Source organism: Oncorhynchus masou, chromosome 13 (genome assembly GCF_036934945.1).
Source record: "Oncorhynchus masou masou isolate Uvic2021 chromosome 13, UVic_Omas_1.1, whole genome shotgun sequence".
Lineage (NCBI taxonomy): Eukaryota > Metazoa > Chordata > Actinopteri > Salmoniformes > Salmonidae > Oncorhynchus > Oncorhynchus masou.
In genome coordinates, this window is record NC_088224.1 from 71,285,787 (window position 1) to 71,311,938 (window position 26,152).

General features: G+C 44.6%; 1 protein-coding gene across 1 annotated transcript in view; it reads right to left on the reverse strand.

Annotated features, from left to right (window-relative positions):
- The window catches only part of LOC135552990 (vacuole membrane protein 1-like), a 25,315-nt gene extending 10,416 nt beyond the window's left edge, over positions 1 to 14,899 (reverse strand). The window contains exons 1-5 of the mRNA XM_064984992.1: positions 14,815 to 14,899; positions 14,071 to 14,175; positions 13,030 to 13,162; positions 12,814 to 12,904; positions 12,369 to 12,479 (exon numbers count right to left, since the gene is read on the reverse strand). Coding sequence (XP_064841064.1) covers positions 12,369 to 12,479; positions 12,814 to 12,904; positions 13,030 to 13,162; positions 14,071 to 14,146 — 411 coding nt within the window. The 5' untranslated portion in view covers positions 14,147 to 14,175; positions 14,815 to 14,899. The remainder of the gene's footprint in view (positions 1 to 12,368; positions 12,480 to 12,813; positions 12,905 to 13,029; positions 13,163 to 14,070; positions 14,176 to 14,814) is intronic.
- Between the last annotated feature and the right edge of the window lie 11,253 nt (positions 14,900 to 26,152).

The following is a 26,152-nucleotide window of genomic DNA, read 5'->3' on the forward strand; positions in this document are numbered from 1 at the left end:
CAAACATACTGGTAATAGCCAAATGAACATTTGTACAATACAAAGTAGGCCAACCGCTATAGAAATCATGACATTGCATCTTTGAATGAATATAGCATCATTTAAGTGTGGAAAGTTGCATTAGACAAAATGGGGCCGACCACTATACAAATCATGATACTGACACTGTCTTTATGAATTCATATTGAATCATTTGGATGTTTGTAAGTTGTATTAAAGAGCTACAGTTTCTCATTTTGGAAAGATGACAAAGCTGATGGAAATAACCACCCTCACACTGAGTGGGGAGATGTGGGAAAGGGAATAAGGTCATACACACGTCTAGGGGAGATGACACGTCATGAGGTCAACACCACCAACACTACCAGAGGCTGTGGTTTACAGGCCTTTCTCTACTAGTGGGTTTAGATAGTATTTAGTAAAGAAAATTGGTCGTTAGGCACAGAATTGGAAGGACTATCATAGTAAATTGTATTTCCAAAGCAGTTATTTCAAAAGTTTAGTAGAAACCAACTACAGACCAGTATCCCTTCTTTCTTTTCTCTCCAAAACTCTTGAACGTGCCGTCCTTGGCCAGCTCTCCCGCTATCTCTCTCAGAATGACCTTCTTGATCCAAATCAGTCAGGTTTCAAGACTAGTCATTCAACTGAGACTGCTCTTCTCTGTATCACGGAGGCGCTCCGCACTGCTAAAGCTAACTCTCTCTCCTCTGCTCTCATCCTTCTAGACCTATCGGCTGCCTTCGATACTGTGAACCATCAGATCCTCCTCTCCACCCTCTCCGAGTTGGGCATCTCCGGCGCGGCCCACGCTTGGATTGCGTCCTACCTGACAGGTCGCTCCTACCAGGTGGCGTGGCGAGAATCTGTCTCCTCGCCACGCGCTCTCACCACTGGTGTCCCCCAGGGCTCTGTTCTAGGCCCTCTCCTATTCTCGCTATACACCAAGTCACTTGGCTCTGTCATAACCTCACATGGTCTCTCCTATCATTGCTATGCAGACGACACACAATTAATCTTCTCCTTTCCCCCTTCTGATGACCAGGTGGCGAATCGCATCTCTGCATGTCTGGCAGACATATCAGTGTGGATGACGGATCACCACCTCAAGCTGAACCTCGGCAAGACGGAGCTGCTCTTCCTCCCGGGGAAGGACTGCCCGTTCCATGATCTCGCCATCACGGTTGACAACTCCATTGTGTCCTCCTCCCAGAGCGCTAAGAACCTTGGCGTGATCCTGGACAACACCCTGTCGTTCTCAACCAACATCATGGCGGTGGCCCGTTCCTGTAGGTTCATGCTCTACAACATCCGCAGAGTACGACCCTGCCTCACACAGGAAGCGGCGCAGGTCCTAATCCAGGCACTTGTCATCTCCCGTCTGGATTACTGCAACTCGCTGTTGGCTGGGCTCCCTGCCTGTGCCATTAAACCCCTACAACTCATCCAGAACGCCGCAGCCCGTCTGGTGTTCAACCTTCCCAAGTTCTCTCACGTCACCCCGCTCCTCCGCTCTCTCCACTGGCTTCCAGTTGAAGCTCGCATCCGCTACAAGACCATGGTGCTTGCCTACGGAGCTGTGAGGGGAACGGCACCGCAGTACCTCCAGGCTCTGATCAGGCCCTTCACCCAAGCAAGGGCACTGCGTTCATCCACCTCTGGCCTGCTCGCCTCCCTACCATTGAGGAAGTACAGTTCCCGCTCAGCCCAGTCAAAACTGTTCGCTGCTCTGGCCCCCCAATGGTGGAACAAACTCCCTCACGACGCCAGGACAGCGGAGTCAATCACCACCTTCCGGAGACACCTGAAACCCCACCTCTTCAAGGAATACCTAGGATAGGATAAGTAATCCTTCTCACCACCCCCCCTTAATGATTTAGATGCACTATTGTAAAGTGGCTGTTCCACTGGATGTCAGAAGGTGAATTCACCAATTTGTAAGTCGCTCTGGATAAGAGCGTCTGCTAAATGACTTAAATGTAAAATGTAAATGTAAACCGTGCAATTTCCCATTTGTAAATATGGAGCTGTTGACTCAAGGGTATCTACATCATAAGATCTAGTGAACAATGGCCACCTCACTGAAGAAAATGGGGACCTCGGCAGAATCACCTCCTTGTCTTCGTCACAGATGAATGCTTCATTTCACCACAGCCAAGATGGATGTCACAAACATACCACACAGTGAGGAAGGAGTGTGACTCAACCACAGTCACACTATGATCACTCATCAGGAACTAGGGCTGTGGCGGTCATGAAATTATCGGACGGTAATTGTCATGCAAATAACTTCCGTTCCATACTATCCCAAAGATGGCCTATTGGGTTGAGGTCTGGGGACTGCGCTGGCCACTCAAGTAAACAGAACTTGCTGTCATGTTCCATGCAATGTTTTTCTACTCCTCAATTGTCTAGTGTTGTTGATTGCGTGCCCACTGGAGCACTCAATGATGAGTGGTTGTCTCATCATTCTCGGTAAACCCTCGACAAAAGTTGTGTGAAAAGCCCTGGAGAGCGGATGTTTCTGAGACACTCGATCTGGCGTACCTACCACCGACAATCATACCACGCTCAAAGTCACTTATGTTACTCATTTTGCCAAATCTTAACTTACAATCGAACATTAACTGAATCCCTAGATGCCAGTCTGACTGCTTTACATAGCAAGCCATGGCCACGTGACTCACTGTAAGTAGGAGCTATCCATTTTCGTTAATGGGGTGGTGTACTTAATAAACTGGGAGTATATGGTTTCAGGTGACAAAAAATGTTTCGTTTAGTTACTTTTTCCTCAACTTGTTTCTCTTAACTTCATAGCAAGTCAAGCTAGCTTGCACTGCAGAGCAGCTAGTTAACTAGCCAACTAAATGCTAGGCTGAAGATACCAGTGTAGCTAGTGATCTCCACCTAATAATCATCATAAAAAACAAACGTCATTACCATCACAAACTTAAAACGGGAGGCAACTGTCATAATATAATTGGCTTAACAGCCAATGTGTATTATTCAAGTCATAAATGGACTCTTGCGGCAGGTAGCCTAGTGGTTAGAGCGTTGGACTAGGAACTGAAAGGTTGCAAGATCGAATCCCGGAGCTGACAGGGTAAAAATCTGTCGTTCTGCCCTTGAACAAGGCAGTTAACCCACTGTTCCTAGGCCATCATTGAAAATAAGAATATGTTCTTAATAAAGGAAGAATACAAATAAAATAGCTGGACTGATAACTCAATGTTTGAAAAATGTCAAAGTATGCTTTGTCCGTATGACAATGGAGCCTTCAAAAGGGGGCATTATGATTCCTCCTAGTTGTGGACGTCCCCAATGAAATGCATGACATCCGGCGTAACAGTGTACTTATTGGTAATGTGAACGAGGCTTAAGTCTGCAACTCAAATGATTTTAAAAAGTTCCATGAAAGTCATGAACTCTGCTCTGTTTCTGGCGCAGGCTACACACACTTTAGTCTCTAATTCACAATTTGACAAGCACTTGATAATATTCTCACCTATCAGACTATTCTTAATAGAGGTCGACCGATTAATTAGGGTCGATTTCAAGTTTTCATAACAATCGGAAATTGGTGTTTTTGGACACCGATTTGGCCGATTTAAATATATATATATTTTTTACACCTTTATTTAACTAGGCAAGTCAGTTAAGAACACATTCTTATTTTCAATGACTTCAATGATTTTTACCTTGTCAGCTCGGGGATTCAATCTTGCAACCTTACAGTTAACTAGTCCAACGCTCTAACCACCTGCCTCTCATTGCACTCCACGAGGAGACTGCCTGTTACGCGAATGCAGTAAGAAGCCACGGTAAGTTGCTAGCTAGCATTAAACTTGTCTTAAAAAAACAATCAATCAATCACTAGTTAACTACACATGGTTGATGATATTACTAGTTTATCTAGCGTGTCCTGCGTTGCATATAATCGATGTGGTGCGTATTCACGAAAAAGGACTGTCTTGCTCCAATGTGTACCTAAACATAAACATCAATGCCTTTCTTAAAATCAATACACAAGTACATATTTTTAAACCTGCATATTTAGTTAATATTGCCTGCTAACCTGGCTCGTTGCGAACTCTTTGAAGACTATTTCTTCCGAACAAAGACAGCCAACTTCGCCAAACGGGGGATGATTTAATAAAAGCGCATTTGCCAAAAAAGCACAATCGTTGCACGACTGTACCTAACCATAAACATCAATGCCTTTCTTAAAATCAATACACAGAAGTATATATTTTTAAACCTGCATATTTAGCTAAAAGAAATCCAGGTTAGCAGGCAATATTAACCAGGTGAAATTGTGTCACTTCTCTTGCGGTAATTGCACGCAGGGTCAGTGTATATTCAAATGGCCAATGTTATAACATAACATTGAAGGTTGTGCAATGTAACAGGAATATTTAGACTTATGGATGCCACCCGTTAGATGAAATACGGAATGGTTCCGTATTTCACTGAAAGATTAAACGTCTTGTTTTTCGAGATGCTAGTTTCCGGATTCGACCATATTAATGACCTAAGGCTCGTATTTCTGTGTGTTATTATGTTATAATTAAGTCTATGATTTGATAGAACAGTCTGACTGAGCGATGGTAGGCACCAGCAGGCTCGTAAGTATTCATTCAAACAGCACTTTCCTGCGTTTTGCCAGCAGCTCGTCGCTGTGCTTCAAGCATTGAGCTGTTTATGACTTCAAGCCCCTCAACTCCCGAGATTAGACTGATGTAACCGATGTGAAATGGCTAGCTTGTTAGCGGGGTGCGCGCTAATAGCGTTTCAAATGTCACTCGCTCTGAGACATGAAGTGGTTGTTCCCCTTGCTCTGCAAGGGCCGTGGCTTTTGTGGAGCGATGGGTAACGCTACTTCGAGGGTGGCTGTTGTTGATGTGTTCCTGGTTCGAGCCCAGGTAGGGGCAAGGAGAGGGACGGAAGCTACACTGTTACACTGGCAATACTAAAGTGCCTGCAAGAACATTCAACAGTCAAAGGTATATTAAATACAAATCGTATAGAGAAATTGTCCTATAATTCCTATAATAACTACAACCTAAAACTTCTTACCTGGGAATATTGAAGACTCCTGTTAAAAGGAACCACCAGCTTTCATATGTTCTCATGTTCTGAGCAAGGAACTTAAACGTTAGCTTTTTTACATGGCACATATTGCACTTTTACTTTCTTCTCCAAGACTTTGTTTTTGCATTATTTAAACCAAATTGAACATGTTTCATTTTATTGATGTATTATATTAAGTTAAAATAAGTGTTCATTCAGTATTGTCGTAATTATCATTATTACATCATTATTATTATTATTATTATTATTATTATTATTATTCTTTTTAAATCGGCCGATTAAATCGGTATCGGCTTTTTTTTGGTGGCCCTCCAATAATCGGTATCGGCGTTGAAAAATCATAATCGGTCAACCTCTAATTCTTAATACTACTACACCAGCTCTGACTCTCGTTGTTTGTGGCAGGGCTTGAAAACTATTATTACGGACTAAAGGGAAATCCAGACGCAAGCTGCCCAGTGACGCAAGTCTACCAGACGAGCCAAAATATTTTTATGCTCGCTTCGAGGCAAGCAATACTGAAGCATGCACGAGAGCACCAGCTGTTCTGGATGACTGTGTGATAACACAATCAGTAGCCAATGTGAGCAAGACCTTTAAACAGGTCAACATTCACAAAGCCGCAGGGCCAGACAGATTACCAGGACGTGTACTCAAAGCATGCGCGGACCAACTGGCAAGTGTTTTCACAGACATTTTCAACCTCTCCCTGTTTGAGTCGAATCCCTACATGTTTCATGCAGACCACCAATAGTCCCTGTGCCCAAGGAAGCATAGGTAACCTGCCTAAATGATTACCGCCCTGTCTGAGTCCTGGCTCAGGAAGGCCACCAAAAATTCAGAGATTTCCATACCCAACTATAACATCTTCCGTCAAGATAGAACTGCCAAAGGGGGAGGAGTTGCAGTCTACTGCAGAGATAGCCTGCAAAGTAATGTCATACTTTCCAGGTCCATACCCAAACAGTTCGAACTACTAATTCTGAAAATTACTCTCTCCAGAAATAAGTCTCTCACTGTTGCCGCCTGCTACCGACCCCCCTCAGCTCCCAGCTGTGCCCTGGACACCATTTGTGAATTGATCGCCCCCCATCTAGCTTTAGAGTTTGTTCTTTTAGGTGACCTAAACTGGGATATGCTTAACACCCCGGCAGTCCTATAATCTAAGCTAGATGCCCTCAATCTCACACAAATCATCAAGGAACCCACCAGGTACAACCCTAACTCTGTAAACAAGGGCACCCTCATAGACGTCATCCTGACCAACTGGCCCTCCAAATACACCTCCGCTGTCTTCAACCAGGATCTCAGCGATCACTGCCTCATTGCCTGTATCCGCTACGGAGCCGCAGTCAAATGACCACCCCTCATCACTGTCAAACGCTCCCTAAAACACTTCTGTGAGCAGGCCTTTCTAATCGACCTAGCCCGGGTATCCTGGAAGGACATTAACCTCATCCCGTCAGTTGAGGATGCCTGGTCATTCTTTAAAAGTAACTTCCTCACCATTTTAGATAAGCATGCTCCGTTCAAAAAATGCAGAACTAAGAACAGATACAGCCCTTGGTTCACTCCAGACCTGACTGCCCTCGACCAGCACAAAAACATCCTGTGGCGGACTGCAATAGCATCGAATAGTCCCCGCGATATGCAACTGTTCAGGGAAGTCAGGAACCAATACACGCAGTCAGTCAGGAAAGCTAATGCCAGCTTCTTCAGGCAGAAGTTTGCATCCTGTTGCTCCAACTCCAAAAAGTTCTGGGACACTGTGAAGTCCATGGAGAACAAGAGCACCTCCTCCCAGCTGGTCACTGCACTGAGGCTAGGTAACACGGTCACCACCGATAAATCCATGATTATCGAAAACTTCAACAAGCATTTCTCAACGGCTGGCCATGCCTTCCGCCTGGCTACTCCAACCTCGGCCAACAGCTCCGCCCCCCCGCAGCTCCTCGCCCAAGCCCCTCCAGGTTCTCCTTTACCCAAATCCAGATAGCAGATGTTCTGAAAGAGCTGCAAAACCTGGACCCGTACAAATCAGCTGGGCTTGACAATCTGGACCCTCTATTTCTGAAACTATCCGCCGCCATTGTCGCAACCCCTATTACCAGCCTGTTCAACCTCTCTTTCATATCGTCTGAGATCCCCAAGGATTGGAAAGCTGCCGCAGTCATCCCCCACTTTAAAGGGGGAGACACCCTGGACCCAAACTGTTACAGACCTATATCCATCCTGCCCTGCCTATCTAAGGTCTTCGAAAGCCAAGTCAACAAACAGGTCACTGACCATCTCGAATCACACCGTACCTTCTCCGCTGTGCAATCTGGTTTCCGAGCCGGTCACGGGTGCACCTCAGCCACACTCAAGGTACTAAACGATATCATAACCGCCATCGATAAAAGACAGTACTGTGCAGCCGTCTTCATCGACCTTGCCAAGGCTTTCGACTCTGTCAATCACCATATTCTTATCGGCAGACTCAGTAGCCTCGGTTTTTCGGATGACTGCCTTGCCTGGTTCACCAATTACTTTGCAGACAGAGTTCAGTGTGTCAAATCGGAGGGCATGCTGTCTGGTCCTCTGGCAGTCTCTATGGGGGTGCCACAGGGTTCAATTCTCGGGCCGACTCTTTTCTCTGTATATATAAATGTTGCTGCTCTTGCTGCGGGCGATTCCCTGATCCACCTCTACGCAGACGACACCATTCTATATACTTCCGGCCCGTCCTTGGACACTGTGCTATCTAACCTCCAAACGAGCTTCAATGCCATACAACACTCCTTCCGTGGCCTCCAACTGCTCTTAAACGCTAGTAAAACCAAATGCATGCTTTTCAACCGATCGCTGCCTGCACCCGCATGCCCGACGAGCATCACCACCCTGGATGGTTCCGACCTTGAATATGTGGACATCTATAAGTACCTAGGTGTCTGGCTAGACTGTAAACTCTCCTTCCAGACTCATATCAAACATCTCCAATCGAAAATCAAATCAAGAGTTGGCTTTCTATTCCGCAACAAAGCCTCCTTCACTCACGCCGCCAAACTAACCCTAGTAAAACTGACTATCCTACCAATCCTCGACTTCGGCGATGTCATCTACAAAATTGCTTCCAACACTCTACTCAGCAAACTGGATGCAGTTTACCTCAGTGCCATCCGTTTTGTCACTAAAGCACCTTATACCACCCACCACTGCGACTTGTATGCTCTAGTCGGCTGGCCCTCGCTACATATTCGTCGCCAGACCCACTGGCTCCAGGTAATCTACAAGTCCATGCTAGGTAAAGCTCTGCCTTATCTCAGTTCACTGGTCACGATGGCAACACCCATCCGCAGCACGCGCTCCAGCAGGTGTATCTTACTGAACATCCCTAAAGCCAACACCTCATTTGGCCGCATTTCGTTCCAGTACTCTGCTGCCTGCGACTGGAACGAACTGCAAAAATCCCTGAAGTTGGAGACTTTTATCTCCCTCACCAACTTCAAACATCTGCTATCTGAGCAGCTAACCGATCGCTGCAGCTGTACATAGTCTACTGGTAAATAGCCCACCCATTTTCACCTACCTCATCCCCATACTGTTTTTATTTATTTACTTTTCTGCTCTTTTGCACACCAATATCTCTACCTGTACATGACCATCTGATCATTTATCACTCCAGTGTTAATCTGCAATATTGTAATTATTCTCCTACCTCCTCATGCCTTTTGCACACAATGTATATAGACTACCCTTTTTTTCTACTGTGTTATTGACTTGTTAATTGTTTACTCCATGTGTAACTCTGTGTTGTCTGTTCACACTGCTATGCTTTATCTTGGCCAGGTCGCAGTTGCAAATGAGAACTTGTTCTCAACTAGCCTACCTGGTTAAATAAAGGTGAAATAAAAAAATAAAAATAGCACTCACGTCGGTAGCCATGAAGTGCGTTGAAAAGCTGGTCATGGCTCACATCACCAGCATCCTCCCAGACACCCTAGACCCACTCCAATTTGCATACCAGCCCAACAAATGACGCAATCTCAATCCTGCCCTTTCTCACTTGGACAAAGGGAACACCTATGTGAGAATTTTGTTCATTGACTACAGCTCAGCATTCAACACCATAGCTTATAATGAGCTTTGTGGGCACTAAGGACCCTGGGACTAAACACCTCCCTCTGCAACTTGATCCTGGCCTTCCAGACAGGTCTCCCCCAGGTGGTAAGAGTAGGCAACAACACATCTGCCAAACCAATCCTCAACACTGGGCCCCTCAGGGGTGTATACTTAGTCCCCTCCTGTACTCCTTGTTCACCCACGACTGCTTGATCAAACATGACTCCAACACCATTAAGTGGTAGGCCTGATCACCGACAACGACGAGACAGCCTATACGGAGGAGGTCAGAGAACTGGCAGTGTGGTGCCAGGACAACAACCTCTCCCTCAATGTGAGCAAGACAAAGGAGCTGATCGTGGACTACAGGAAAAGGAGGGCAAACAGGCCCCCAGTGACATCGAAGGGGCTGTATTGGAGCGGGTTGAGAGTTTCAAGTACCTTGTCCACATCACCAATGAACTATCATGGTCCAAACACACTAAGACAGTTGTAAAGAGGGCACGACAAAACCTTTTCCCCCTTAGGAGACTTAAAAGATGCATGGGTCCCCAGATCCTGAAAAAGTTCAACAGCTGCACCATCGAGAGCATCCTGACCGGTTGCATCACCGCCTGGTATGGCAACTGCTCGGCATCTGACCGTAAGGCGCTACAGGGGGTAGTGCGTACGGCCTAGTACATCACTGGCGCCAAGCTTCCTGCCATCCAGGACCTATATAATAGGTGGTGTCAGAGGAAAGCCCATAATCGTCAGAGACTCCAATCACCCAAGTTATAGACTGTGATCTCTGCTACCACATGGCAAGCGATACCGGAGCGCCAAGTCTCGGACCAAAATGCTCCTTAACAGCATCTACCCCCAAGCCATAAGACTGCTGAACAACTAATCAAATGGCAACTAATCAAATGGCTATTTACACTGACACCACCCCCATGCAGTCACTTCACCCCTACCTACAAATTACCTCAACTAACCTGTACCCCCGCACATTGACTCGGTACCGGTACCCCCTGTATATAGCATCGTTATTGTTCTTTTATTGTGTTACTTTTTATCTTTCGTTTATTTGGTAAATATTTGAACTCTTCTTGAACTGCACTGTTGGTTAGGGGCTTGTAAGTAAGCATTTCATGGTAAAGTCTACACTTGTTATATTCGGCGCATGTGACAAAAAGTTTGATTTGATTAGAATTTAAATATGGTCTTTAAATGTAGCCTACTAATTTTAACACAAGTGTATAAAACAGCCTCAATTTGTCGGGGTGTAGACTCTACAAGGTGTTGAAAGCATTCCACAGGGATGCTGACTCATGTTGACTCCAATGCTTCCCACAGTTGTGTCAAGTTGCTGGACCATTTTTGTGAAAAACCCAGCAGCGTTGCAGTTCTTCATACAAACCAGCACGCCTGGCACCTACTGCCATATCTCGTTCAAAGGCACTTAAATATTTTGTCTTACCCATTCACCCTCAATGGAACACATACACAATCCATGTCTTAATTGTCTCAAGGCTTAAAAATCCTTCTTTAATTAACCTGTCTCCTTAAAAAAAATATATATACATATTTTTTTTTAAAGGCCCCCCCAATTTAAAAAAAGATAATATAGCCTGCGCTCGAATAGCAAATGGAGGATTCTCTTCCCTCAGTCTCTCATTCACAATTTGAATTAGTAATAAGAATTGAGCAATAAATAGCAGCACAAGAAAGCTTGGATCCTCTTTTAAAATAGGTCAGTCAAAACTCTTTACATACATGATGATTGTGCAATGACTGGGTTTATAACAGTGTCACTAGACTCTGTAGTTGGTAGGCTCTCCAACTCTGTTCCAGGGATCCTAGGCCTATAGGCTATGCTTAGAGTTATTTTCCACTTTAGTTGTGATACGAACCTTGTCAAAACATATCGGCTAGGATACATGATGAATGCGACTATGATTTGAAAAAGTCGCAAAAACTGTCTTCCTTTAGAATGCACACGGTGGCCATCATTCACAAGTGATTATTATTATTACACACTATTCTCAATTTAATTTTGTCTTTACATATGCCAAATATTGTGTGTGAAATTAGTTTGGATTTAGAATGGGCCATTATCAAGCACCTGTAGAAACAGGGGGGGGGGAAGATGTCATAGTGAATGGAGGACACTTTTCCCGTGGTTAATTTTCATGCCAGATAATCTACTCCGGTTGTAAAATAAGCAATGTGCTTAATATTAGGAAAGTTGAGAAATAAATATAGTAGGCTAGCCTATAGAAAGCTGATAGGATCCTCTTCAATAGAGGCCATCAGAATTATTTTTTGCATAGCCTATAGAAATGTTGCTCATCATGGGCTTATAGGAACACTAATTTCATTCTATGCATCAACCAGCTATGAGGAGCTGGCTCTCGCTGCGCAACAGGTGATCCTATTCTGCTCAAACTCAATGTCAGGGCTCTCTTTCAGGGTTTGATTAGATTTTCGATTGCATTTGCATTGATGTGAGTGTGATTACAGTAACAGATCGCTGAGTACCAGGTTATTAGCAACCGGCCGTTAGCAAGTTTGGTAGGCTACTAATAACCATCGGTGGCATCAGAGCGCAGTTTTGAAGAAGCCTAGTTACCGTGACTCAACTTTCACATGGAATTTGAATGCGGGTGTAGCGGTAATACGGTCACTGTAACAGCCCTAATCAGGGCCCAGTTTTTCAAAAGTTATCTATTTGGACTTAGTCCAGATAGATAACTTTTGAAAAACTGTGCCCAGAGGTTAAAGGCAGATCTACGGAGAACTGAACACACAAAGAATGAGATAGGAAATGAGGCCACCCACTGGACAAACTGTGGATATGTATTACATTTCTGGTAGTGGTCAGCGTTAAACATCACTCAGATGATGAAAATATCCTGTGCACAAAATATGTCCCTCTTGCTCAAAGAGGACAAGGACAAGCCGGTCAACTAATTCACCGTAACTATATATTTGTGTATCTATTGTGCCAGTTATGGAACAACAAGCAGAGCTAACAGCCTCACAAAAATATCCAATGTCACACTGCCAGCATTCTCAGATAAGTAATTACTACAGAGATACAGCAGGCTTTTCCACTGTCTGAGCGTGATAAGTTAGCTTATGTTTTTGTTGGCACAGCTGACAGGCAAGGGAAGGGTGGTTATCTTACTTACCAGGTATAGTAGGAAGGTATGTAGGCCAGTCCCAAGGCCTACTGAGGACAGGATGCCCAAACCTACCCAGTAGGCACACCACAGAAACCTCTTCTCCAGGTACTGCACATACTTCAAAGGAGAACAGACAGGAGAGGGAAAGAGAAGTAGAGAGAGTTTTAGGCTTTTGCATGGACATAGATAGCCATAACATACTGCAAAATACATTTATCCTTTGGAGAGAACATTGGTGACCTATGTTATGCTAAGGATAGTGGTGGAAAAAGAGGAATTGTAAAAATTGTACACCATAATATCAACATATAAACTATGTTACATCCAATGTATTGGCCTGAGTCTCCTCAGATGACCTTTCCTCTAGAAATGCTGTGTATCTTTAACCATTAAACATCTCAAATAAATCAATTACAGAGGAGGTGATAGAGGTTTCTGTCTCCTTCCTTACCTTCTGGTGTGCTCCCTCAGTGGAGTAGGCAAGGGAGAAGAGTGAACACAATACCAGGATCAAGAACACTGTACCCCTTCTTTGCCATAACCTATAGAGGGGAGAAGTAAACAGTTTATTAGGTTCAACTATTTAATGACGCGACTGGCAAACTGAAAAAAAGCTTTCAATTGAACAGTTGATTTCTAGTTTTACTGTTAAGTAGTGGTGGTTTACTTTAATGTCCATTCCTTTAGTGCGATGAAGGTTTCCAAGAGGAAGTAGTTTAGTGTGACGATAGGCCTCCTCCACAGCACCAGAGTGAGACGCTCCTCCCGATCTTTCTGCCTCCTCTCACTCACCGCAGAGTCTGTAGATACCGGAGCACACTCTTGAGCACACTAACTTATAAAGTGAGATAGTTAAAAAAAAAGCTACTGCAATATCCAATTATTTTGCTGGACACCAGGCAGTGACACAGGAAAGCCCTAAAAATTGTCAAAGACTCCAGTCACCCTAGTCAAAGACTGTTCTCTCTGCTACCGCATGGCAAGCAGTACCGGAGTGCCAATTCTAAGAGGCTTCTAAAACAGCTTTTACACCCAAGCCATAATACTCCTGAACATCTAATCAAATGGCTACCCAGACTATTTGCATTGCCCCCCCCCCCTTTACACTGCTGCTACTCTCTGTTATTATCTATGCATAGTCACTTTAATTTTACCTACATGTACATACTACCCCATTTGTAGTATGTACAGGGGGTGCCTGTATATAGCATCGCTATTGTTATTTAATGTTGCTCTTTAATTATTTGTTACTTTTATTTGTTACTTTTTTGTTGTATTTTCTTAAAATCGCATTGTTGGTTAAGGGCTTGTAAGTAAGCATTTCACTGTAAGGTCTACACCTATGGTATTCGGCGAATGTGACAAATACAATTTAATTTGACATAAGACTATCATGACTCTGACAAAGTCATGTGACTGTCTAGGCCTAAGTAGGAACATAAAACTAGCAATTGGTGGTGTTCTATAGTCTAGACCTTTTAATCATTTAGTAGTTAATTAACTATGGAATAAGTTAGTACCCAACAGCTTGGGACCATTCTGGGAATACTGGAATGTTGCAAGAAGAACTGCCAAAATAAAATAAAAATTCAGTTGCTGCTTACCAAGAGCAACACACACCATTCTCCTTCCTTGGTAAAACTGTTTATCTTTTCTCCATAAAAACACAGCCTAATGCTGGTTCACTTGGAAAAGTTTCAAAACCAACCTGCAAAATGTCCATTCTGTTTGTCTTTGGTTCCTCGCTTCTGTGGTTGTTCACAGCTTGCCCCATTCTTTGCCATCTCATTCACTGTTGAATCGACCAGACAACCTGAAGACAAGACCACCAAATACGTTTTTTTAGGGTTTTGGCCTCTGTCAACGGTAGGAAGCACATTAGCTAGTTATTGCTTGTCACTGACAGCTAGTGTCAAATGACAGCTAGTGGAAGATGTTGCCACACGCTAAAGTTAGCTTGCCAACCGGCATACAAGCTAACAAACAGCTGATAACAAGTAACCCTTATTCACGACTCAAACTCCATTGGAATACATTGACCGGCTGTATAAACCACCATGGGTTTTCAAGAACTAGCTAGCAAGTAACGTTAAAGTGTGTAATATCACTCCCTTAGCAAGCTGGCTGGCTGGAGTGAGTTTATAAAAACATAGTTAGCTACAATTAATTGTTCAATGTTTATAACTATGAATAACGGATTATTAACTCCAGTAACCCATTGCATGTTGACGTCGCTAGTTGGCCAGATAGCTCTGTCTAGCTAAGTGGCTAGCTAACGACACTGTGGAAATAGTATAGGCTACAACAACCATGGAAACATGTTAGGATCTTGTTCCTTCAGTTGTTGTGTTGACTGTAATGCCACAACTCTGTTCACATTCGAAAATGATACATATTCTAGACAAATATAAATGTGTTAGTCACACCAATTGAATTAAATGAGCTGTCATACCTCCGAGTCTTCTTCCTGGAGGAATGTTCTTCTTCTATGGTATATTGGCGATCGCACAACTTCATGTGCATCCCGCCACCTACTGTGCGGGGTGGAAACAGGATTCCCAAAAATGTAACAAAATACCCCCCGAACTACCAAAAAATAAAATAAACCAAATCAAACAACTTTTCAGTAAAAAAATAAAACAGATCTTATTCCTACACAGGCTCAAGGGGAACCTGGGAGGGTGGGTCTTCCGGCGCCAGTGCTCCTTGCAAGTCTTCAGATGTAAAATTCTTAAGTCCCAAAACCTTTTCTGACGCAGCCATAATAATGTCCAGTTTTTTAGACTTCTTTGAGACTTGTGCTGTACAGTTTATAGATGTGGCAATGAATGTGGCACAAAATACACCTTTTTAACACTCAGTATCTTTTGACTGTATCTTTTGACTGGCATTTACTGCAGGCTGTGGTGCATTCACTACCATACAGTATCTTCACTTGTTTTTTCAATTATTTTAATCGCCTCCACATAAGACATTCGATTGACTGCTCAAACTTTTGCCACCTTTGTCTCCTTCACCCTTACAGGGCACTCCAGAAACTCCTAAAACAACAAGACCGACAGACTTTCTTCTTTTTCTCCATTCATCGAGCGGGTCAGATGCTCAGCACCAACCACCAGTGTTGGGGAGTACAAAAAATTACAAGAAAAACTGTAATTGTAATCAGTTACGTTACCAGCAAAAATATTGTAATCAGATTACATATACTATAGGTCTATAGCAAATGCAGCAAATGGCATTCAATTTTCACATGTAAATAGCACTTTTCATTAGTGCTGAAAGCATGCCATTCCATGGCGCAGCATTTATTTTTCAACTCGAATCAATGAGCCCAATCAGTCCTCCATGACAACAACATCATAAACAACACAGTAGGGCTGGCTAATACGTCCTTTGTTTTGGGTTTATGCTCAGGTAAAACAATTTGGCTAATCTATACTTCCATATTTCCAAGTCCTATTCTTGAAGATCAAGGGGTATAATATTTATTGGAATGACTGGAATTATGATAGAATTGTCATCTTCGAATGCCTCTTAAGTGAAAAGTAATCTAAAAGTAACCGAATGTAATCAGATTACATTACTGGGTTTGGGTAATCCAAAAGTTAAGTTACCGATTACAGTTTTGGACAGGTAACTAGTAATTGTGACGGATTACATTTAGAAAGTAACCTACCCAACCGTGCCAACCACACCAGGAATTTTCTCCAGGTATTCAACCTGAACATCCATCGTCAACCCTGAGATTACTTCTTTGACGGGTGCTCTACTCCGAAGTTCAAAACACAAAACTTCTGTTGTTCAGATTCTTTTGAGGCTCACTGCAATCTTCCCCTGTTCTTCAGAAATACAATTGATCAAAATAAGACCATTCGTGGTCACTCTGACAGACTCCACTTTTCCCAGTGCGTACATCACCATTTCTGACACCTCAAACGGGTTTCCCACATATGCATCCTTACTCAGCAAATGCATCCCGGGCCCTCCTGAGTGGCGCAGTGGTCTAAGGCAGTGCTAGAGGCGTCACTACAGACCCGGGTTCGATCCCAGGCTGTGTTGCAGCCAGCCGCGACCTAGAGACCCATGAGGCGGAGCACAATTGGTCCAGCGTTGTCCGGGTTAGGGGAGGGTCTGGCCGGCCGGGATGTCCTTGTCCCATCGCACTCTATTGACGCCTTGTGGTGGGCCAGGAGCATGCACCCTGACTTCGGTCACCAGTTGTATGATGTTCCCTCCTACACATTGGTATGGCTGGCTTCCGGGTTAATCAAGCAGTTATTCGAGCAGTGTGTCAAGAAGCAGTACGGCTTGGCAGATGTCTGGCTCTCAACCTTTGCCTCTCCCGAGTTTATATGGGAGTTGCAGCGATGGGACAAGACTGTAACTACCAATTGGGGAGAAAAAGGGGTAAAAAAAAAATTAAACAACAATATATATATATATTTTTAAACACATCCCAACAAGAAGCGATTCATTATCATTCATACAAGTATCCCAGTGGCGATTTTAGCATGTAAAGCAACTACACAACACTAAACAATACATTAATTGCACTATGACGGTGACAAACGGTGACCACAAACTATTAGGGCCTACATAAAGCTGTCCCAACAGCAGAGTCCCAACAGCAGTCCCAATGCCTTACCACTGCTATACCTGGCTATCAGCGAAGCCTTGTCTGGAAGCCAAACAGTTCACTCAGCCTCATTAAAAAAACATAGCTGATATGGCTGACTTGCTAAAACAAATCTGGTATCTACTGACAATTGATATCAGAGATCAAAGTAAGACCCAGATACTGACTGTCGAAGTAACTATGTTTATTGTAGCAACAGGGGCAGGCAAAGACAGGTCAAGGCAGGCAGGGGTCGAAAATCCAGGGTAAGGCAAAGGTACAGGGACTCAGGGTGACTCAGGTTCAGGGACTCAGGGTGACTAAGGGTCAGGGACTCAGGGTGACTAAGGGTCAGGGACTCAGGGTGAATCAGGGTCAGGGACAGGCAGAGTTCAGTAATCTAGAGGTGGAGCAAAGGTACAGGATGGCAGGCAGTCTCAGGGTCAGGCAGAGAGGTCAGGCGGGCGGGTACAGGGTCAGGACAGGCAAAAGTCAAAAACCAGGAGGACGAGGAAAGAGAGGCTGGGAAACGATAGGAGCTTACAAGAAAAACGCTGGTAAGCTCGAAACAAACAAGACGAACTGGCAAGAAACAGACAGAGAACACAGGTATAAATACATAGGAGATAATGGGGAAGATGGGCAACATCTGGAGGGGGGGCTGAGACAAGCACAAGGACAGGTGAAACAGATATAATATAATAATAATAATATATCCCATTTAGCAGACGCTTTTGTCCAAAGCGACTTACAAGTCGGCTGGGGCCACTACTTTTACATATGGGTGGTCCCAGCGGGAATCGAACCCACGACGCTTGGCGTTGCAAGCGCCATGCTCTACCGACTGAGCCACAATTATTTACAGGACACCTAGAGATTATTATTAACTACAAAATACTATTCATTTTTTTCTCAAAGTAAGAAAAACTATTAAAAAATTGACTACATTTTTATTTTTTTAAATGCACTCAACAATTTAGTGGATAAAAACATTCATGATATAGTGATATCGGATCATTCTCCGGTATCATGTTTTCTACACCAATAGAAAATACAATTGGCGACAGAATTTGGAGAATGAACAGGGTGCATCTTCTGGGCCCTAAATGCATTAAATACTTTACAATTACAAATGTAGACACAGAGGACAGAGAAAAGCCGACCCCCAATATAATTTGTGATGCCTATAAGGCAAACATTAGGAGATGATAATTTACTCTTCATTTACTAATTGTTATACTCTGCTAAAGTTAAATCTGATTTAGAAATTAAAACAAAAGAATAAGGAATCACTATCTCAGAAAAAGACCATAAAAAATCTTTACGGTGTAAAGAAGAAAATACAATTTCAGAACGTAAGCAGGAATATGATCTTTTACTTTTGAAGAAAGCCAACAACTACAGGTTAATCTCAAATAAAGCATACTACTTAATTACAAATAAACCTGGTAAATACAGTATTCGCAGCTCTCACAAAATGAATGCACGATAAACCAGTTATAATTTTCAAAGGTAAAGACACAAACACTGTAATTAGAAACAACGAGATTAATGACCATTTTAGAAGCTTTAATTAAAATGTACACTACCATTAAAAAGTTTGTTCAAAATTAAAATAACATCAAATTGATCAGAAATAAAGTGTAGACTTTATTAATGTTGTAAATGACTATTGTAGCTGGAAATGGCAGAATTTTTAGGAAACATCTACATAGGTGTACAGAGGCCCATTATCAGCAATCATCACTCCTGTGTTCCAATGGCACGTTGTGTTAGCTAATCCAAGTTTATTATTTTAAAAGGCGAATTGATCATTAGAAAACCCTTTTGCAATTATGTTATCACAGCTGAAAACTGTTGTGCTAAATAAAGAAGCAATACAGTTGGCCTTCTTTAGACTAGTTGAGTATCTGGAGCATCAGCTTTTGTGGGTTCGATTACAGGCTCAAAATGGCCAGAAACAAAGACCTTTCTCCTGAAACTCGTCAGTCTTTTCTTGTTCTGAGAAATGAAGGCTATTCCAGGTGAGAAATTGCCAAGAAACTGAAGATCTCGTACAACCTTGTGTACTACTCCCTTCACAGAACAGCGCAAACTGGCTCTAACCAGAATAGAAAGAGGAGTGGGAGGCCCCAGTGCACAACTGAGCAAGAGGACAAGTATATTAGAGTGTTTAGTTTGAGAAACAGACACCTCACAAGTCCTCAACTGGCAGCTTCATGAAATAGTACTCGCAAAACACCAGTCTCAACGTCAACAGTGAAGAGGCGACTCCTGGATGATGGCCTTCTAGGCAGAGTTGCAAAGACAAAGCCATATCTCAGACTGGCCAATAAAAATAAAATATTAAGATGGGCAAAAGAACACAGACATTGGACAGAGGAACTCTGCCTAGAAGGCCAGCATCCCGGAGTCGCCTCTTCGCTGTTGACGTTGAGACGTCAGTGACTCAACCCACTCAAGTGATGCACCCCTCCTAGGGACGGCATGTAAGCCAGTGACTCAGCCCCTGTAATAGGGTTAGAGGCAGAGAATCCCAGTGGAGACCAGCAAGGGCGGTTCGCCACTCCAGTGCCTTTCCGTTCACCTTCACACCCCTGGGCCAGACTACATTCAATCATAGGACCTACTGAAGATATGAGTCTTCAGTAAAGACTTAAAGGTCGAGACAGAGTCTGCGTCTCTCACATGGATGGGCAGACTATTCCAGAAAAATTGAGCTCTATAGGAGAAAGCCCTGCCTCCAACTGTTTGCTTAGAAATTCTAGGGACAATAACGAGGCCTGCGTCTTGTGACCAGAGCGTACGTGTAGGTATGTACGGCAGGACCAAATCGTAAAGATAGGTAGGAACAAACCCATGTAATGCTTTGTAGGTTATCAGTAAAACTTTGAAATCAGAGTCTTAACAGGAAGCCAGTGTAGAGAGGCTTGCACTAGAGTAATATGATCAACTTTTTTGGTTCTAGTCCAGATTCTTGCAGCCATGTTTAGCACTAACTGAAGTTTATTTAGTGCTTATCTGGGTATCCGGAAAGTAGAGCATTGCAGTAGTCTAATCTAGAAGTGACAGAGGCAAGGATACATTTTTCGGCATCATTTTTGGACAGAAAGTTTCCGATTTTTGCAATGTTACGTAGATGGAAAAAAGCTGTCCTTGAAACAGTCTTGATATGTTCGTCAAAAGAGAGATCAGGGTCCAGAGTAACGCTGAGGTCCTTTACAGCTTTATTTTACTGTACAACCATCAATATTAATTGTCAGATCCAAGAGAAGATATCTTTGTTTCTTGGGAACTAGACCTATAACTTTTTGTTTTGTCCTAGTGTCCTAGAGGTAAAATATATAGTGAAAACAATAATAATAATGGAACTTCGAGGAACACCAGAATTTACAGTTGATTTGTCAGAGGACAAACCATGGACAGAGACAAACTGATATCTTTCAGACAGATAAGATCTAAACCAGGCCAGAACTTGTCCGTGTTGAACAATTTGAGTTTCCAATCTCTCCAAAAGAATGTGGTGATCGATGGTATCAAAAGCAGCACTAAGGTTGAGGAGCACGAGGACAGATGCAGAGCCTTGGTCTGACGGTATCAAAAGCAGCACTAAGGTCGAGGAGCACGAGGACAGATGCAGAGCCTTGGTCTGACGCCATTACAAGGTAATTTACCACGACCACGAGTGCGGTGTCAGTGCAATGATGGGGTCTAAAACCAGACTGAAGCATTTCGTATACATTGTTTGTCTTCATGAAGGCAGTGAGTTGATGCACAACAGCTTTTTCAAAAATGTTTGTGAGGAATGGGAGATTCGACATAGGCCAATAGTTTTTTATATTTTCTGGGTCAAGGTTTGACTTTTTCAAGAGAGGCTTTATTACTGGCACTTTTAGTGAGTTTGGTACACATCCGGTGGATAGGGAGCCATTTATTATGTTCAACATAGGAGGGCCAAGCACAGGAAGCAGCTCTTTCAGTAGGTTAGGGTCCAGTATGAAGCTTGAAGCTTTAGAAGCCATGATTATTTTCATCAATGTGTCAAGAGATATAGTTGTAGCTCCCTTCAGTAACCACGAGCACAACCGTTCCTTGATTTTAACTGCCGGCTTTATTCTGTAGTTTTAGTCAGAATTATCACCTTCCGTGAGAACTATAAAGTAAATGAAAAATACAGTTAAGCACACTCTTACAACCTTATCTTACGAGTGACTTATTAGCTTGGTATAACTCTTGGTATAACTCTTTCCGGTTCCGGGTTGGAGCGAGCGGTCGCATCTACACTTCGGTCCGCAGGTAGTATAATCTTTCATTACATTTTCATTACATTTCATTATAGTACAACGGTTTGATTTGTCTAATCTTAGCTATTTCTTCTTAGCTAGCTACATAGCCGTCTTTGTATCAAAGATAATTGCGTAATTATCGTATTTCGTCGTCCTAACGTAGTCTACACTGCTATCTGCCCAGCAGCTAGCTAAGCAACTAGCTAACGTCTAAGACAATTGTGTAGTCTAGAGCGATTTTCTAGGTTAGCTAGCCAGCTATTGTCGTTCTTTTAACGTAACGTAACGCTATCAACACTGCTAGCTAGCCAGCTAGCCCCCGAATAGCAGCACTGTAGAAACTATTACAGCACAACGGTTTGATTTGTTTGATCGTAGCTAGCTAGCTACATAGCCGTCTTTGTATCTAAGACAATTGTGTAGTCTAGAGCGATTTTCTAGGTTAGCTAGCCAGCTATTGTCGTTCTTTTAACGTAACGTAACGCAATCAACACTGCTAGCTAGCCAGCTAGCCCCCAACTAGCAGCACTGTAGAAACTATTACAGTACAACGGTTTGATTTGTTTGATCGTAGCTAGCTAGCTACATAGCCGTCTTTGTATCTAAGACATTTGTGTAGTCTAGAGCGATTTTCTAGGTTAGCTAGCTAGCTATTGTCGTTCTTATAACGTAACGTAACGCAATCAACACTGCTAGCTAGCTAGCTAGCCCCAAATAGCAGCACTGTAGAAACTATTACACTCGACGGAACGACTTGATTAGTGTAGTGTCAACATCGCAGCCACTGCCAGCTAGCCTACAAAGTCAACAACGCAGCCACTGCCAGCTAGCCTACTCCAGCAGTACTGTATCATTTCAATCATTTTAGTCAATAAGTTTCTTGCTACGTAAGCTTAACTTTCTGAACATTCGAGACGTGTAGTCCACTTGTCATTCCAATCTCCTTTGCATTAGCGTAGCCTCTTCTGTAGCCTGTCAACTATGTGTCTATCTATCCCTGTTCTCTCCTCTCTGCACAGACCATACAAACGCTCCACACCGCGTGGCCGCGGCCACCCTAATCTGGTGGTCCCAGCGCGCACGACCCACGTGGAGTTCCAGGTCTCCGGTAGCCTCTGGAACTGCCGATCTGCAGCCAACAAGGCAGAGTTCATCTCAGCCTATACCTCCCTCCAGTCCCTCGACTTCTTGGCACTGACGGAAACATGGATCACCACAGATAACACTGCTACTCCTACTGCTCTCTCTTCGTCCGCCCACGTGTTCTCGCACACCCCGAGAGCTTCTGGTCAGCGGGGTGGTGGCACCGGGATCCTCATCTCTCCCAAGTGGTCATTCTCTCTTTCTCCCCTTACCCATCTGTCTATCGCCTCCTTTGAATTCCATGCTGTCACAGTTACCAGCCCTTTCAAGCTTAACATCCTTATCATTTATCGCCCTCCAGGTTCCCTCGGAGAGTTCATCAATGAGCTTGATGCCTTGATAAGCTCCTTTCCTGAGGACGGCTCACCTCTCACAGTCCTGGGCGACTTTAACCTCCCCACGTCTACCTTTTACTCATTCCTCTCTGCCTCCTTCTTTCCACTCCTCTCCTCTTTTGACCTCACCCTCTCACCTTCCCCCCCTACTCACAAGGCAGGCAATACGCTCGACCTCATCTTTACTAGATGCTGTTCTTCCACTAACCTCATTGCAACTCCCCTCCAAGTCTCCGACCACTACCTTGTATCCTTTTCCCTCTCGCTCTCATCCAACACTTCCCACACTGCCCCTACTCGGATGGTATCGCGCCGTCCCAACCTTCGCTCTCTCTCCCCCGCTACTCTCTCCTCTTCCATCCTATCATCTCTTCCCTCTGCTCATACCTTCTCCAACCTATCTCCTGATTCTGCCTCCTCAACCCTCCTCTCTTCCCTTTCTGCATCCTTTGACTCTCTATGTCCCCTATCCTCCAGGCCGGCTCGGTCCTCCCCTCCCGCTCCGTGGCTCGACGACTCATTGCGAGCTCACAGAACAGGGCTCCGGGCAGCCGAGCGGAAATGGAGGAAAACTCGCCTCCCTGCGGACCTGGCATCCTTTCACTCCCTCCTCTCTACATTTTCCTCCTCTGTCTCTGCTGCTAAAGCCACTTTCTACCACTCTAAATTCCAAGCATCTGCCTCTAACCCTAGGAAGCTCTTTGCCACCTTCTCCTCCCTCCTGAATCCTCCTCCCCCCTCCCTCCTCCCTCTCTGCAGATGACTTCGTCAACCATTTTGAAAAGAAGGTCGACGACATCCGATCCTCGTTTGCTAAGTCAAACGACACCGCTGGTTCTGCTCACACTGCCCTACCCTGTGCTCTGACATCTTTCTCCCTCTCTCTCCAGATGAAATCTCGCTTCTTGTGACGGCCGGCCGCCCAACAACCTGCCCGCTTGACCCTATCCCCTCCTCTCTTCTCCAGACCATTTCCGGAGACCTTCTCCCTTACCTCACCTCGCTCATCAACTCATCCCTGACCGTTGGCTACGTCCCTTCCGTCTTCAAGAGAGCGAGAGTTGCACCCCTTCTGAAAAAACCTACACTCGATCCCTCCGATGTCAACAACTACAGACCAGTATCCCTTCTTTCTTTTCTCTCCAAAACTCTTGAACGTGCCGTCCTTGGCCAGCTCTCCCGCTATCTCTCTCAGAATGACCTTCTTGATCCAAATCAGTCAGGTTTCAAGACTAGTCATTCAACTGAGACTGCTCTTCTCTGTATCACGGAGGCGCTCCGCACTGCTAAAGCTAACTCTCTCTCCTCTGCTCTCATCCTTCTAGACCTATCGGCTGCCTTCGATACTGTGAACCATCAGATCCTCCTCTCCACCCTCTCCGAGTTGGGCATCTCCGGCGCGGCCCACGCTTGGATTGTGTCCTACCTGACAGGTCGCTCCTACCAGGTGGCGTGGCGAGAATCTGTCTCCTCGCCACGCGCTCTCACCACTGGTGTCCCCCAGGGCTCTGTTCTAGGCCCTCTCCTATTCTCGCTATACACCAAGTCACTTGGCTCTGTCATAATCTCACATGGTCTCTCCTATCATTGCTATGCAGACGACACACAATTAATCTTCTCCTTTCCCCCTTCTGATGACCAGGTGGCGAATCGCATCTCTGCATGTCTGGCAGACATATCAGTGTGGATGACGGATCACCACCTCAAGCTGAACCTCGGCAAGACGGAGCTGCTCTTCCTCCCGGGGAAGGACTGCCCGTTCCATGATCTCGCCATCACGGTTGACAACTCCATTGTGTCCTCCTCCCAGAGCGCTAAGAACCTTGGCGTGATCCTGGACAACACCCTGTCGTTCTCAACCAACATCATGGCGGTGGCCCGTTCCTGTAGGTTCATGCTCTACAACATCCGCAGAGTACGACCCTGCCTCACACAGGAAGCGGCGCAGGTCCTAATCCAGGCACTTGTCATCTCCCGTCTGGATTACTGCAACTCGCTGTTGGCTGGGCTCCCTGCCTGTGCCATTAAACCCCTACAACTCATCCAGAACGCCGCAGCCCGTCTGGTGTTCAACCTTCCCAAGTTCTCTCACGTCACCCCGCTCCTCCGCTCTCTCCACTGGCTTCCAGTTGAAGCTCGCATCCGCTACAAGACCATGGTGCTTGCCTACGGAGCTGTGAGGGGAACGGCACCGCAGTACCTCCAGGCTCTGATCAGGCCCTACACCCAAACAAGGGCACTGCGTTCATCCACCTCTGGCCTGCTCGCCTCCCTACCACTGAGGAAGTACAGTTCCCGCTCAGCCCAGTCAAAACTGTTCGCTGCTCTGGCCCCCCAATGGTGGAACAAACTCCCTCACGACGCCAGGACAGCAGAGTCAATCACCACCTTCCGGAGACACCTGAAACCCCACCTCTTCAAGGAATGCCTAGGATAGGATAAGTAATCCTTCTCACCCCCCCCCCCTTAAATGATTTAGATGCACTATTGTAAAGTGGCTGTTCCACTGGATGTCAGAAGGTGAATTCACCAATTTGTAAGTCGCTCTGGATAAGAGCGTCTGCTAAATGACTTAAATGTAAATGTAAGTGCTTACATACATAACAGTTTAACCAGCGTTATAACGGGTTCAGATTAAACACATGAATAAATGAAAAAATACCTCATTGGCTGCTTATTACAGAAGGGAGGAAATCAAACTTCACACTTATTATTCCTGGCATGAATTCATACTTCATCCTAACATACACTCTTCAACCTTTATGAACTACACCCGATGACATGAAAACTTAGCTAACGCAGCGCAGGATTGCCTTCCCTCCAAAAGTGTGTTGCTACAATAAGGATCCCCGTTACAACAGTATTAGCTACGTAGTTCCGCTTGTATTATCATTTCCCCCGCACAGTGGACAGGTAAACAATTCAAACAAAAGACAACGACATAACCTGTAAGTCTAATTGTCAGTTACACTTCCACCAATCACCGGTGATTTCTGTGAAAGGGGTCTGCAGGTTTCTTGATCGGCTTCCAGGAGGGTGACTGTCTTATGGATGGGCCTCTCCAGATAGGTGGGTTTGGTGATGCGTTTACCTCTCTCATCTAGGGTTCAGTCGCTGATCAGTAACTTGAATCTTCTCTCCCGGCCATCCTGTCCCGGATACACTTCTGTAACCTTTGCCAATTTCCACTGGTTGTGTGGTGCAGTATCATCTTGCAAGATGACAATGTCATTAATCCTTGCCTTTCTTCTGTCTTTATTCCATTTCTGTCAGTGTTGATTGTTCTGAGGTATGAGCACTCTCCATAACATGAGGTACTAGCGTCGGAGAAGTGATGGAGCTCATAACTCTGCACCTCCTTGAAACTTGATGGCAAGTAGCCTCGTTGGATCCTTACTTCAGACAAGTTTT